Here is a 16,827-nt window from a genome sequence, read left to right on the forward strand (position 1 = left end):
TCATTTGAGGTAGTGCTTCCCAAACGATGCCATGTTTTTCAAAATAAAGTAACTAAGAGAGAGAGTGTCTCTGTAACAGGAGAAACTGTTTTTTATAAAAGGTACTCCCTCTTTTCTAAAGGGGGAAGAAGCTCTTGTCTTATTTTCTGGAATATGTGTGCCATGTATGCAAACTAATCATTATAATCATTGGGGATGGGGATATATAATCATTGGGGATGGGGAATATATAATTTCCAGAAAATATATATATATAATTGACAAAGGATTGAGTGTCTTTTTTGTCAAATTGTCAATATATAATTTCCAGAAAATATATATTTTCTGGAATATGTGTGCCATGTATGCAAACTAATCAATATAATCATTGGGGATGGGGAAAGCTATTGAAAAAGTGTTCATCCAACTAGTATTTACTGTACAACTGTTAAGTACCAGGTACCACCAAAGCACTTGGTATATTTTAGCTCACTTAATCTGCACAACAAAAGAAGATTGCCTGAAGTAAATAGTATCTCCATTTTACAGATAAAGACACTGAAGCTCAGAGAAGGTAAGTGTCTTGCCCCAGGTCACACAGCCAGGGAGGTGCAAACCTGGGACTTGACTCTATGTCTGAATAGAGCCTGTGTTCACAGTCACAGCACTATGCCTCACTGTCTCCTTCCTTTACCTTCCAAGAGGATTCACAAAGCATCCTGACTACAGATAAAGGCCAGGCCTGGAGAAGTGACCCTTTAAGCAGTGTGATCATTTGTGAAAAGGCCAGCTGTTAAAAGGAGTATTTCATGAAGATATGAGAACACAAACCAAGAAGGAATGAAAATTCAAAAGATATTACATTTTGAGCTTGAAAGAGTTTATTTAACAGGTCTAAAAGAGGTATAGTCTCCACTACAAAAGATGAATGGAAAATAAATGACTTCTAGAATTTTTGTTTACTATGTTTAAAAAAAATATGTGCAGCCCTGAGAAATAATGAGGTAAATCTATAATCTCTCACCTAGAATGACCTGTAAGAGTAATATTTTAAAAGGAATAAAATAGCATATAGAAGAAAAAGCTTTTTTTCTTTTGTTATGAAGGACATTAGTGGGGTAGTTGGTGAAGTTTGAATAAGGTCTCTATATTAGATAGCATTATTATATCAATGCTAATTGCCTGATTTTGATAACTATACAGTAGTTACAGAAGAGTTGTCCTCGATCTTAGGAAATACGCATAGATGTATTTAAGGGTAAACTGGCTTGTATATGCAAAACAGGCATCTCAAAAAATTATATATAATATATATGTATGCACACATTCATAATACAAACAGAGACATGGGAAAGTGAGAGAGAATGATAAAGCAAATATAAAATGTTAACATTTGGGAAATCTGGGTAAAGAGAATACAGAAAATTTTGCATCAATTTTGCAACTTTTCTGTAAATCAGAAATTCTTTCAGAATAAAAAGTTTCAGATACAGAAATGTGTATAAGGTAAGTTTCAATTTGTGTTTAACCAGCAGGGATGTACCCACACACTAGAATACATATGATGGTTTCTGAGAAATACACAAGCCACTTGTAATAGTGGTTTTTTCTAGAGGCTTGGGGATCTGAGGTGGAAGGGAATGTACCTTTCATTTTATACTCTTTGGACGGGTTATATTTTTAAAACATTTTATGTCTATACCATTTCCCGCTTTTTAAACCTTTAAATATTTGAATGCCAATGTTTCTATTTCTCCCCACCCCCTTCTGTTTGTGAGAGCTCAGTCCTGTTGTGCACAACACTTTTCAGGAACCCAGCAGTGGGCCAGGACCTCTGTATTGCCAGCCTCACAGGGCCAGAGCAGACCTCCGAGTATCCCTGTGCCTTAGCATGGCTCCTGGGGAAGACAGAGATGGAATAACCAACTCTGGCACTGCCAGTAAACATCTCCGCTATCTCCTGAGAACTTTCACGTAAGCCGTTCATTTTATCCGTTTGTTCACTCTTAATCCAGAGATATTTCTTTGACTTCTACAATCAAAGCCAACACAGAGCCCCCGGGGGCAGGGGCTGCGGGGTGGTGAATCTAAACAAAGCATTTTTAAACCAAATACAAAGACCACATATTTTATGACTCCATTTACATGAAATATCCAGAGCAGGCAAATTTATAAAGGCATAAATTAGTATATAAAGACAGGGGCTGGTGGAGGAGAGAAACAGGGATTGACTGATAATAGGTATAAGATTTCTTTTCGGGGCGGTAAAAATGTCCTCAGATTAGATTATGGTGATGGTTGCACAATCGTGTAAATATACTAAAAACCACTGAGTAAATATATAAAATGGGTGACTTTCACATCTCGATAAATCTGTTTTAAAAGATCCAAATACATACCATTTTGCAAATACTGTTCCAACTGGTCCCTTCTCTCATCAGCCATAGATGTGGTCATTGCGAGATAGTACTTTGGTGGAAAGGGTGGCAGGCAATTTCCAAACACCCGCCTCAGCTGAAAGATCCAGAAAACACACGGTTAAGGCAAAGCGCCTGAAATTCAGGGTTGGTGAGATACCAAAGCCTCCTCTTAGGGCAAGTCTCTCTCCAGCACTTTATTCAAAATGAACCCTTCCTGGTGGCCAAAAGGAGATACCTCGATTTTCTTAAGGAGCAATTTATTTCTGTAAAGGTTTCTAGAACACTATTAGAAATATCATGGACTGACAACTCCAGTCTGAGTTTGATAGATATGGTGTACATTTTAATTTTTCATTTGTTTTTACAAAACTGCCCACCAGTCACATCATACAATATTCATACAATACAATCTTAATATTACATCATACAATATTAATATTTAATTAATTCCCCAATAGTATCTGTGATGTCAATGATGAGAGTTAGGAATTTAATTCCCCCACCATGCCCCCCACCCAATCTGAACATAACAGCAGATGTTTACAGCTGTGCTATCTAATTTGGTAGCCACTGACAATGCAGCTAGTCCGAACTGAGATGTGCTGTAATTGTAAAATACACTCCAGACTGTGAAGACTTAGTACAGAGAGAAGAGAATGCAAAACATCTCGTTAATAATTTTTTATATAGATTACCTGTTGAAATCATATTTTGGATCTGTTGGATTAAATAAAATATATTCTTAAAATTAATTCCACCTGTTTCTTTTTATGCTTTTTAACATGTTAAAATTTTAACAGAAAATTTTATATTACATACGTGGCTCACGTTATATTTCTAGTGGACAGCGCTGGGTTCTAGAATTCCTATAATGCTGACATATGATCCCGATAGAAACCCAACCAGGCCCCTTCCTCCTCCCCACCCACACATGACCCAAGACCATGGCGGAAATTATTTTTATGCAAGCTCATAGTGGATGCATCAAAAATAATTTTAAAATTAAGATAACCAAAAGTGCATCTTCCTTCATTCTAGCCTTATGCTTACAGTGATAGCTCGAAGATAAGATACCTCATCATTCTCTTTAAAATAGGAGAAAGGAAACCAGTAAGAAACCCACTGAGATTTTAACATGGTACCTCTGGAGCAGGAAGGCTCAGTGGCTTAAAGAAAATGAAAGCAGATCTAATAGAAATGAGACTGCAAACAAATAAGAACTTTCATTCCATGACCTTTGTCAAAAGTACAGTGTGTGTTTGGCAAATATTTACCTTGCATAGGCCTTAACTTCAAAATACATCCAGAATCTGACCACATCTCTCCACCCCCACTGCCATCACCCTGGCCCAAACCACTGTCATCTCTTCCAGTTTATTGCAGTAGCCTTACAACAGATCTCTCTGCCTCTGCCCTTGCTCCCCTTCTGTCTATTCCTAATACAGAATCTGAGGTTATAACTTAAAAATGTAAGTCAGATCATTCCTCTTCCCTGTGCAAAATCCTTCATGGCATGCCATTTCACTCAAGTACAAGTCAAAATCCTTAGAGTGGCCCAGAACTGTACCATCCAATAAGATGTCCATTAATTGTCTGTGACTACTTAAATTAAAATAAAATAAAATTTAAAATTCAGTTCCTCAGTCATACAAGCCACATTTTAAATACTCAATAGCCACTGGAAATGTGGCAAGTTGCTACTGAATTGGACACAAAGGATATAGAGCATTTCCACCAGCACATAAAGTTCTATTGGACAGTGTTGATCTAACACCTAGAAATGTTATTAACTGCCTACCTGTAGGGAAGATACAGCTCCCTGATTTGTTTTGTTTGGTCTGCTAGGTTGTTTGTTTGACTACTAAAGAATTTTCATTTGATGCCAACATTTATTTTTGCAATTAAAAAATTTTTTAAGTTATGTCCTGGAGAGAATACAAAATGGTCCAGCCACTTTGGAAGATAGTCTGGCAGTTTCTTACAAAGTAAACATAGTTTTACCACATAGTGCAGCAATCACACTCCTAGTTATTTACCCAACAGATTTGAAAACTATGTCCATAAAAACCGGCATACAAATGGTGCTTTATTCATAACCACCAAAAGCTGAAAGCAACCAAGATGTCCTTCAGTATGTGAATGGATAAACAAACTTGGGTGTATCCCTACAATGGAATATTACCCAGCAATAAAAGGAAATGAGTTGTCAAGACATAAAAAGACATGGAGGAATCGTAAATACATATTGATAAATAAAAAGCCAGTCTGAAAAAGCTACATACTATATGACTTCAATTATATGATATTCTGGAAAAAAGCAAAATTATAGAGAGAGTGAGAACATCAATGATCACCAGGAGCTTGGGATGGGGGTACTGAAATGGTGAAGCACATGGAATTGTTTAGGGCAGTGAAACTAGTCTGTATGATACTGTCATTGTGGATACGTGAGGCTCTGCATTTGTCAAATCTACTGAACTTTACAATACAACTTTAATGTGTCCAAATATATTAAAAAATCATTTAGGAAGTGGGGAAAAACCCAGGATAGAATGCAGAATGTGAGTAAACAATTTAACTATATTACAAATATATGAAACAACTGCAAGGAAGGGGGTGAGAGAAAAGGTGCTGACCTAAGTCACTTGGCAAATGAGTGGAGTCTGTCACAGTAAAGGCAAAAGAAGCTGTACAGAAGTACTGCGCTTTAGCTGATAAAGTTGTTTCCTACACAGGTACAGGTTAACAATTCTAATACCATTATATGTGTGTACAGAATGCAATAATTAAGTAAATGGATGGCAGATAGTGGGAGTCAGGTTTCTCACTGTTGGAATGAGAGTTTTCAGGTAAGTAAAGGGAATAGGCTAGAGTAAGCCATGTGGTAATGGATTATTGTCAGAGATATTGGTATGAACTCATGTTTAACTTAATATACATACAGATGGTTACACATAGAAGTATTTACAGACATGCATATATACACATATATTTTCTTGCTGTGTCAGCTGAGAGGGCCTAGAAGCAATGACACTGCAGTAGCAGGGAACACATCTGGTGCCCAGATCTTGGTTTCTAATATCATTCTCCAAAAAGCAACAAGCGCTCCAGGGAGAAATGGTTGACTCTAGGACCAAGGCAGGAAATATACAAGGTGAGCCTGGGACATCTTGTACACCAGAAAATAAGAAAGTGGACAAAACAAACAAAAGTCAACAATAGGGGTATGTCAAAGAAACACAGGAGCAAACTGAAAGAGCTCCCATAGGACAAGCTGGAACAATTTGAACAATAAAATAAAGTCTTACTGAAGTACAACCTAAAGTATAAATTAAATATCTAGGAGTCTACATAGATATAAATTATTGAATAGGTGGGGAGTAACCATGCCGAGTCTGACCCAGTTGCTGGACTGTTGCCGCTCCGCGCAAAGGATCTGATGGCGGCGCCTGCACTGACCGACCCACCTCAGGGCACTGTGACCTTTGAGGATGTGGCCGTATACTTCTCCTGGGAGGAATGGTGTCTTCTTGATGAGGTTCAGATACACCTGTACCTTGATGTCATGGTGGAGAACTTTGCACTTGTATGCATGCTGGGTAAGGCCCTCACACCCACCCCTATCCTCTGAGCTAGGTTCTGCCTTTCTCCTTTTCCCTAGGGGCTGCTGTGTCATTCTCACATCTGGACCATGGATACTGCTTTCTTCTTCAACTGCTTGGTCATGTGCTGTGGTTACTATGGCTAGCCAGAGTGCATCCCTACTCCTTAGTGCCCTAACACCAGTAGCCCCAAAGTTGCAGCTAAGGATTCAGGCTTGCAGTGTCCTGGTTCCCTGACCAGAGATTGAACCCAGGCTAAAGCAGTGAGAGCTCTGAGTCCTCACCACTGGACTGCCAGGGAATTCCTGCAGGTTCTTTTCCTGGAGTTGAGGATGAAGAGACACCTTCTGAACAGAGCGTATCTGCAGAAGGAGTGTCACAGATGAGGACCCCCCAGGGCAGGTTTGTCTCCTGAGAAGACCCAGCCCTGTAAGATGTGCACCCCAGTCTTGAGAGACATTTTGCACTTGGCTGAGGAGCAAGGAACAAATAGGGGGCAGAAAGCATACATATGTGGGGCATGCGGGAAACAATTCTATTTCACTGCAAACCTTCAAGAGCACCAGAAGCCGCATATTAGAGAGAATCCCATGTGATATGACATGGGGAGACCCTCATTTTGGAAGAGCTGCACAATCCACACAATAGGGAATCTACCTACTTACATGGAGATTGGGAACGACCTCGTGGCCAACATGGGACTTCAGCCACAGCCACTAATACCAGGAAGAAACAGAACAGTAAGGAGTGTGAAGCTGTTTTTCACAGTGGAACAGGTCATCACAGCTGGGGAGAAGGCAAGAAAGCCTCCAGTCACACATAAATACTTGTTCAGGATGAGAGAGTCCTTACTAGTAAAGGGTTTTGTGAGTGCAGCAAACGTGGGAAAGCCTGCATCCAAACATGTAACTTTATTCAGCATGAGCCAGTTCACACTGGAGAAAGGCCTTATGAATGCAGCCATTGTGGAAAATATTTTAGCTGCAAATCTGGTCTCCTTGGACATCAGAGAGTTAACTGTGGCAGAAGGCTCTATGACTGCAGTGACTGTGGGAAATCCTTTAGCCTAAGGAAGCACCTCAGAGCACATAGGAAAATCCACAGTGGAGAAAAGCCTTATGAATGCAAGGAATGTGCTAAATCTTTCATCCAAAAGTGCATCTTAATTGAACATCAGAGAGTTCATACTGGAGAAAAACCTTATTGATGCACCCAGTGTGGAAAATCTTTTGCCTGCAAATCCAATTTCCTTGCACATCAGAGAGTTCACACTGGAGAAAAGCCTTATGAGTGCAGTGAATGTGGGAAATCTTTTGTTGCCAGGAGTAGCCTCTGGTATCATCAGAGAGTTCACAGTGGAGAAAGGCCTTATGAGTGCAGTGAATGTGGGAAATGTTTTGTTGCTAGGAGTGGCCTCCAATATCATCAGAGAGTTCACAGTGGAGAAAGGCCTTATGACTGCAGTGAATGTGGGAAATGTTTTACTGGTAGCTCTAGCCTTCTTCGTCATCAGAGAGTTCACAGTGGAGAAAGGCCTTATGAGTGCAGTAAATGTGGGCAGTCTTTTACTACTCGATCCTCTCTCTATGATCATCACAGAGTTCACACTGGAGAAACGCCTTATGAGTGCACTGAATGCGGGACAGCCTTTAAGCAAAGACAGCTCCTCTGCATCCATAGGAAAATCCACACTGGAGAAAAGCCTTTTGAGTGCAAGGAATGTGGTAAATCTTTCACCCACAGGTACCACTTGATTAAACATCAGAGAGTTCACACTGGAGAAAGGGCCTTATGAATATCACACATATGGCCGGCAGTGATGTTGGAGGAGTTTCAGGTGGTAAGAGAATAAGAAGAACCTGTGCAGCTAATGGATCCTTTCTAGAGAGGAAACTGAGGCACAGAGACGATGTGTCATCTGTTTGTGATCTCCCAGAAATGGACAGGGATCTGGGCTTCAATGCCAGGTTGCCTGGTTCAGGATATCGGGAGTCTGGTCACTTCACTCCTTCCCTGCCCCCCACCCAGGTTTGGGGACTGAAAGAACACCTTGTCCATTCTGACACTTCTGCCAGCCGATCCCCACACCAGGAGCCCTGCTCATACCCCAGCCCCGTGCTGATGGACAGGATTATCTTTTCTCTGGGAACCAATATTGATGACTTTCCTGTGACTGACTCCATTTATCTACCCAACCAAACCAGTGCTGTGATTCAGTTATTATTATTGCCATTTATGAAAGGAGGGGTGTCCAGCTCAGAGAGGTTGAGGGACTTCCACAAGGGGCCACTACTGCCAGGGCTTTGATGAGAGTGGTTCATCTACACACTGCACCCATCCACTGGCTTCTCTCCTGCCCCTCCGAGCAGGGCCTCCATTTGCTGTGTCCTGACCATGAACTACCCACACCTGACATCTGCATCGCCACCAGGTCTCCAGCTTCATTTTTACCAGTACACATCTCCCGGAAACACCCTCCTGCTTGGGAAATTCTCCACAGGGACAGCAGCACTAAGCCAGGCACTCTGGACTGGGTCATTGGTGTCACCCCAGATTTGACACTGGCTCCACTGCCATATGCAGTGATTTGTTTCCAATGTCCTGTCCATCTTCTTTATATACCCACCTCAGGATGTCCCTGTTGCCCTGTTATGTGGTTGACCCGCTCACTGTTCTGGGCAGTGTGAGGGACACGTAAGGACTAAGAATGTCCACTGTGGCCCTACGTGTCCTGGTCCCTAAGGCTCCTCTTCCTAAGCCCCTTGATCCATTGCCTCACTGCTCCTCCTACTGCTCCAGAAAAATGTTAACTCACCAAAATGATGATTGTTAATTAGCAAGAACTTGCCCTCCCCCTCTTGCGACCCACACTTAAAAGCTAAGACTGAATGCAGGCTGATCCCTCCCATGAAGACTTAAAAACCCGTGTATAAAAAATTACGATTTTAGGGGCTTCCCTGGTGGCACAGTGGTTAAGAATCCACCTGCCAATGCAGGGGACACGGGTTCGATGCCCGGCTTGGGAAGATCCCACATGCCGCAGAGCAACTAAGCCCGTGTGCCACAACTACTGAGCCTGCACTCTAGAGCCCGCGAGCCACAACTCCTGAAGCCCCCGCGCCTAGAGCCCGTGCTCCGCAGCAAAGAGAGGCCACCGCAATGAGAAGCCTATGTATCGCAACGAAGAGTAGCCCCTGCTCACCGCAACTAGAGAAAGCCCGCGCGCAGCAACAAAGACCCAACACAGTTATAAATAAATAAATAAATAAATAAATGTATTTTTAAAAATAAATAAATTATTGAATAAATAAACAAATTGGAGAGAATAGACACATTTCCAAATAATGTACGTAGATACTTATCCCACAAGTATGTAGATACTTATCCTACAAGTATGGAACATAAATCCTTACTCTTTAAGTGTGGGCTGTGCATGGTGACTTCCTTCCTAAGAGCACACTGTAGAAAAGGAGGGAAAAAGGTAACTTTATATGGAGAAACCTGACAAACACTACCTCAGCCCGGTGACCAAGGTAAACTTGGCCCCTGTGGTTTTCCTCTCAAAACCATAACCCCAGTCTGGTCATGTGAAAAACATTGGACAAACTCCAATAGAGGGACATTCCACAAACTACCTGACCAGCGCTCCTCAAAACTGTCAAAATCATTCAAAACAAGGAAAGTCTGAGAAACTGTCACCGTCAAGAGGAGCCTAAAGAGACATGACAATTAAATGTAATGTGGGACCTGGGTGGGATCTTGGAACAGAAATAGGACATTGGGTAAACACTAAAGAAGTCTGAATAAATAACATGGTATCAATACTTCATTAACTGTAACCAAAGTATAATACTCATGGAAAACAACAGGGGAAACTGGGTGCAGGGTAGATGAACTCTCTGTACTATCTTCACCATTTTTTAAAATAAATCTAAGATTGGGCCACAAAAATAATGTTTATTAAAAAAAGAAAAACTGATGTTCCGGCTTCTCTTGAAGAATCGGAAGGTCTGGAATCACCAAGTTTCTATCCTCTCAGGCTGTTCCCACCACCCACCACTGCCTCTCACCTGATCCGTGCCTCTCATTTAAATTACCTGCCTGACCCCAGTAGCCATTTAGTTTGCCATCTTTCCTCTAAATCTAGTAGTATAAAATATTAGAGCAATGATACGTTTCTTTTAAATTCAAGGAAGTTTTCCTGCTGTGACAGAGATGGTCCAAAGGCCCCCCAGTTACAGCACCATCCCAGGTAGGGCTGCTCAAACGACCTGGAATTTATGCACCCCATCTCTGCTAATTCCATGAAGTAGAAGCAGAAATTTGTCTTCTTTGCATGCAATTATTTCTTGATGAACTGAGTGAGTGATCTTTAAAAGGCAATTGTCTTCCTTGGCATGTATTCATAAATGTAGCAGATGCTCCCAAATTGGTTGGAATCACAGCAGCCTTGAGCCAGTAGGGCTGCCTGGGTTACCCATCTACAGGGGAGTATCCGGAATGGGGAGCCCTAAGGCCAAGAGCTGGGTAAAAAGTCAACAAGGATTAAGGTCCTAATACCCAACCCAGAGCAAAAACTCTCCCAGCAGGTTTTACAACCTGAGCTGACTTCTCAAGGAATCTTTCCCCTCCTTTCTTGAGCACTGGTCTAAGTGGGGAGATAAACACACAATAAACTGAGCAGTTAAGTCCACCAAAAGTCAATCACCGACTCCACAAGTTCTTCAACTCTATCAAAATACAGTCTTTTCCACTCGTCTCAAATAGCACACAGTTGAGCTATTAAAAGCACTCACATACTAAGAATTATCTGGCATTAGAGTTTAGTTCCATCACTCTTTCAAAAACTGTTTCAAGAGATCAAAAGGAAAACACACCTCTTCTGTTCATTTATTATGAGGTGTTTTTGCTTGTTTGTTTGCTTTGAAAGACCATGTTCAGATAGCGTATTTTTTAAATCCCAGCACAATCTCCTGTTCTAATTTCTCCATCATACAGTTCTGCCTCTTAACATGAAGAGAACTTTACTGGCCAATTGAAAATGTCACCTCCTTCCCCATCCCATGCACTCACAGCCCCCTATTCCTATCCCACAGTGGTGACCTGGGACAGGTAGAATTACAGTCACAAATGCTGTCCTTTTTACAGTCTCTTTTTCTACTGTTGACTCATTCATCCCACCTCTCCAAGGCCCCTGGTAATAAAAATCTCAGATTCTCCAGATAAAGGGCCACAAGCTCAAAGCAATCTGGACTGTGATATCCTGTACCAAAGAACACTAGTCTTGTATATTATTCCATTTCTTCCTCAAAACAGTCCTGTGAGGTAGATGATCATCGCTGCCATTAACATTGTCATCCTCCCATCTTGACAACGAGGGCAATCTCACATCCTTCCACCTTGGCAACAAGGTTACTTGACAATATGAGTAACCTGAAGCTCAGGCAGCTGAAGTGACTTAAACCAAGATCCTACAGCGCAGAACTTGGACACAGTCTTTTTACTCTTTTGTCCTTCTCCTTGCCCTCTTTTCCTCCCATCTTCCTCCTCCATCAAATCTCTTGGGCATCTCCTAAAGCAGGATTCTGTGCTGGATACACTATGCCTACAGCCTTCATTCATTCCTTCATTTAAGTACTTGGGTTTTTCAACTAAATAAACAGGGGAAACAAGATCTTCACACACACACACACAAAAGGAACGCGACAAGGTCTAAACATAAAGTGGCACAGGAATCAGAGAAAGGCATCTTGTGCAATCAAGGGGGACTTCCCAGAGGAGGTGAGGCTTAAGGTGAACCTTGAGAAAGGGCTGGTCCCTAACCCATGGGCCAGAAAGCAGGGGTCTTCCCAGAAGGGGGAAGTGAGCCAGGCAGAGGCAATGGGCTGCTTGATGAGAACAGAGGGTCTGAGTGGGGGAAAGAGGGGAGATTAGGTGAAAGAAAGGAAGAAGCGAGGCTGAGTCAGCACTCGGCAGGGAGGAAGACTGAGGCGGTGCGTAGCCCTCCTCTCCCACTGAAGGATCCTTTACAAGCTCCCATGGCTTGTCTGCATTGCCACGTCTGGCACTGGCAGGGTGTTTTCAAAGAAGCAAGCATCCTTTCCATAGAGTCTAGCGTCACTCACACAGGATGGCCAAAATGAGCTAGTTAAAGGTTTCTTTTACAGATCTCTTTAAGTCCCCTTGAGGGAGGTGGTACAGACAAGGGCATAGATCAAACTGGTTTTATTCATCGAAAGGCACAGAAAGCAGTCAGGTCAGGCAGTTCACACAGCAGAGAGATGGGCAGCACTCAGCAGCGAGGGGAGCCGCCAGACCTTAAGGGAACCTCAGTGGGGACAGGGCTTCAGAGGGCGCAGCTGACCTCTGGGAAACACACCCATCTCTCCTCAGGTCAGTCTTATGGGCATTAGCCTCCGCACAGCTTGGCTGAGAGGAGCAGGGACCACTTCACCTGGGCCAGGTTCTTCCTCCTTGGTTGCAGAGTTCTCCAATATACAAAACAGAAATCCAACTTGTAAATCCAAAAATCACACGTGCTAAAGTCAGAGTCTTCACTTAATTTAACATAGTGCTTGGTATTTAATAGGTACTTAGTAAATATTCTTAAGTAAATCAGTTAATTCTATTAAGATGAAATTTCTGTTCTACTGTGATGCAGAACTTCCCAAAAAATCAATTGGAAATGAACTTATACTCACCAAACATACACATAACACACACACACACACACACACATAAACACAGATGGGGCCTTTATACTGTTTCCCTTTTTTATAGTGCTTAGTATTAAATCAGATTAAGAATTCTGAGCCATTTCACATCTTCCATGGAATAGGAAGAATAAAAACTAGCTGAGAAGTGGCTGGGAGAAGTCACCCAACCCTTCAGTCTCAGACTTAGGGTTGCCAGATAAAATAGAGGATGACCAGTTAAGAGTACCCCAAATACTGCATGGGACATTCTTATACTAAAAAGTGTTCGTTGTTTACCTGAAATTCACATTTAACTGGGGATCCTGTATTTTTATTTGCTAAATCTAGCAACCTTACTTGGACTCTTCATCTTGCAATACCAAACTTACAGGGGCTTCCTGGACAGGTGGAATAAAATCCTGTGCCTGGAACTCTAATGACAGAAATCAGATGTCTGGGGCTAGAGGTGGAGGAAGGGGACCAAGGGCAAGGGGACAAGGGAACATTATGCGTGTGGAAACTGTTCTCTGTCTTGATTATGGTGGTGGTAATTGTAAACATTTATCAAAATTCATCACACAATACATAAAATTGGGGAATTTTATTATGTTATGCCTAACAGGATGGTAGTTTAGGATGCAATTGTTTTTCTGATGCAATTTATTTTGTCAACTTTGATAAGGAACCACAAAATGTAATGGGTTAGAGCAGGTTCTAGAGATCAAATCCTGGCTCCAACACTTACTAGCAGTATGACCTTGGCCAAGTTGTACCTCAGTTTCCTCATCTGTTGAAAGGGGCTAATTATAATCCTAACTCATAAGACTGTTGTAAAACTTAAACACGATATGACATGGAAAGCTCTTGGCACCAACCTTAGCACAGAGTAACTGATGTTAGTTATTGTTTTAAATTAATAATAATACCAATAGCCACCTCCTAAGATCTAAATAGTTTCTTTAAAATGAAGTTGTTCCTACAGAAAAGAGAAGCAATGACACGTGTAAGGTAGTTAGAAACTAGATAAAGAAATCCCCGCTTTAGAATTTTGAAAAACCTGTGACAGATATGAAGTATTCATCAATATCTCTTGTATACTTCACAGAGGGCACTGGGCTGTGGCAATTCCATATGTAAAAGTCCACTGCAGGGACTCCCCTGGTGGTCCAGTGGTAAAGAATCTGCCTTCCAATGCGGGGCACGAGCGTTCGATCCCTGGTTGGGGAACTAAGATGCCACATGCCGCAGGGCAACTAAGCCCACACGCCACAACTACTGAGCTCGCATGCCTCAACTAGAGAGCCTGCGTGCTGCAAACTACAGAGTCCAAGCACTCTGGAGCCTGCGTGCCACAACTAGAGAGAGAAAACCCACACACGACAACTAGAGAGAAGCCTGCACGCCACAACGAAGATCCCACGTGCCGCAACTAAGACCTGACACAGCCAAAAAAAATAAAGAAAAACCAAAAAAAAGTCCACTGCAGTGAATAACAGTTTCTTGTTCATGGTTTCCAAAATAGAAGGTCAAAAGAACTGGCTTTATGTCTCCACTTCTGGACCTTCTAAGATTGGATAGGTCCAAATTTTCCTGAAAACAAGCATTTTCCTGTGTCTTTTGGTTAATAAGGACCAGATTCAGGAATTCTCCAAGCATCTGAGTCAGTAAATGTTTACTGAGCACGTAAACTATGTGCCACGCTCTGGGAGAAACTGGACCCTAATCTTCATAAGCGCCCTGTGAAGTTGACATCCATAACCAATTACCTGATTATTTCTGAAAGGGAAATTGAAGATCAGAGAAGAGGTGAAGTGTCCAGCCAGAGAGTGGTCAGTCAATCCCACGCCCACCCTGCTCCTCCCGGCAGTCTCCTGCTTTTCCCCTGTGATAGTCACCTCCCTGGTCACACCTCACACACAGGAAGACAGATGGGGCGGGATATGACCCTCAAATTCCTCCTCCAAATGCCTAAACGACCTGTACTTTCTCTTCCTTCGAGATCCGCATCTGCCTTCCTGTGCAGTCCTCCCAACTCCCCAGACATGTTTCGGTCACAAGTAGCTTGTCATCCTTCAGAAGTCTGAATCCATGCCCTTTTTATTCAGCCATTGACAATCATTCCTGAGGACCTACCAGGTCACAGGCACTGTGTTAGGTGCTACCGATTCAAAGACAAGCACAAAAATTAACTAACAACCACATTACACCTGTTTTTGTTGACTCCAAAGAAACTTAGTCATACCTTGAAAATGGACTTTTCCAATGCACTATGATGTATGAGCAAGGAGGCTCACTGCAATGATGTTTTTAATAGAACAATGGAACTGAGCTGTCTATCAACAGAAAATGGTCTTAAAGGAAACGTGATGTATCTACTCACTAGAAACCAGGATTGTCTGAAAGGACTCTCCCAAAAATGTTAATAGCTGTTGCCTAGGCAAGCATCTTCTTTTCCTTCCTCTCTTCCTTCCTCCCTCCCTCCATCTCTCTCTCTTTCTTCCTTTCTTTTTCTCTCTCTCTCTTTCTTTCTTTCAACTTTAGGTATGTGCTCTTTATAATCAGTACACAAAATCTTAAAAAAAGAAAAACCAAAAAAACACTGTGCATGAGTGTGGGGGAAGGGCGGAGTTCATTTCAAACTCCCACGTACTCCTCTAACCCACTTTAAAGACTTGCAACACTTCCTTATGAGGAAAATAAAACCCATTAGGGCAGGCTAATAAATCAGTCTACCTCCAGGAAGAAAATGCCATCAGGACTTGTGAGAAACTAGAGTGAGAAATGGCCTTCTGACCTGATAAGTCGTCTGTTTCCTGGGTTTCCAGACCGCCCCTGTTTGAAACCTATGAATACCCTCGTTTGAAAACAAAAATAAAGACACACCTTTTTAAAGAGGGGGAAATTAAACTCTGGGAGAAAGGAGATTAAACACCCATGTACAAGATTCCTAAGACTACGCCTTGATCTAGACTTGGTTTGCTCATTTTGAACAGGGATATTGTCCTGGGGGAGCAGCTGGCACTGAGATGGAGCCCAGGTGGGGCTGGTGGGGATCACCGGGCTGGAACGGGTTGGGATAATTGCCTGCGCCCTATTCCCTCATTTCACAGCTATAGGTGATTAGGAGCGATATCATGTATTCATTGAGCTGTATGCCAAGCAATTCACAATTAATTGTTACTACGACCAGGATTAAGAGCCCGAAGCCCTCAAGAGGTGCAGTGTCCTGCCAGAGTCAAGCACCCAGAGCGCCCTGGGCGCACGTTTCCTCACCTGCCTCAGGTGGGCGGGCTGGTACCCGCCTCGGATACGCTCACCTGTTCGTTCCAGCGATGCAGCTGGCTGTAGCGCACCTTGCAGAACAGGAACCCGTCCAGGTACACCGAGTACAACTGCAAACAGAGTCATCACGTCCGGATTAGCCGGGCGAGGTGAGCTCCCGCCCCCGCCTTGTCACCGGCCTCCTCCTCCCTGCCCAGTCGGACCACGACCCCCGGCGCACCACGTAGCGGCCCCCCAGCGCGTCGGGCCGCTGCTGGGACACTGGGATGCAGAAATGCATCTTCATGGCTTGGGCGGAGGCTCCGGAACGGCGCTGGGAACCCGACCCGTGGCAGCGGCGGCGGCGCCGTTAGAGAATCCGGACTCCGCAGTCGTCGGGGGAGCCGGACCTGTGGCGGCGGCGGCGCGGTGCTCTGCTCTGAGCCCCGCTGCGCTGGGTGCAGTAGGCTGGCCCCGCGGTCCGGGGCGGGGCCGGGCTCCCGCTGCCCCCTCGCCTCTAGTGTCCGCAGGTGGGGCCGGCCTCTTGGTTGCCGCCCCGCTCCGGCTGCGCCACTCGGGTCCCGGGAAGGGAGGGAGATGAGTGCGGCCACGGCCAAGGGCCGGGGCCCCGTGCACAGACCCCAGGCAGTCCTGCGCCCCGGGCAGTGCTCCCAGGTGCGAGGTGGGGCCTGAGACGCAATTCAGGGTAGAGAGACTCTAGAAAGTGCCAGTGCCTCCCTCGGGCCAGGGGTTTCACCCTGGGGTCTATGGACTCCTGGGGGCTCTTTGGGGAAAGTTGTGCGTGGATGGGTGAGGTGATGGGATTCTTCTGGGGAGAAGGTCCAGGGTTTCGTCGGATATTCAGAAGGT

At 43.6% G+C, this 16,827-nt stretch overlaps 1 protein-coding gene and 1 pseudogene across 1 annotated transcript in view; one reads left to right on the forward strand and one right to left on the reverse strand.

The window, feature by feature from the left end:
• The window catches only part of SNX31 (sorting nexin 31), a 62,608-nt gene extending 46,344 nt beyond the window's left edge, over nt 1–16,264 (reverse strand). Inside the window, exons 1-3 of the mRNA XM_060035222.1 lie at nt 16,199–16,264; nt 16,014–16,088; nt 2,379–2,493 (exon numbers count right to left, since the gene is read on the reverse strand). Of these exons, the coding sequence (XP_059891205.1) occupies nt 2,379–2,493; nt 16,014–16,088; nt 16,199–16,264 (256 nt within the window). The remainder of the gene's footprint in view (nt 1–2,378; nt 2,494–16,013; nt 16,089–16,198) is intronic.
• Nucleotides 5,839–7,796, forward strand: LOC138413869 (zinc finger protein 211-like; annotated as a pseudogene).
• Nucleotides 16,265–16,827: the final 563 nt, after the last annotated feature.

The sequence above is a fragment of the Delphinus delphis genome, chromosome 17 (genome assembly GCF_949987515.2).
Source record: "Delphinus delphis chromosome 17, mDelDel1.2, whole genome shotgun sequence".
NCBI lineage: Eukaryota > Metazoa > Chordata > Mammalia > Artiodactyla > Delphinidae > Delphinus > Delphinus delphis.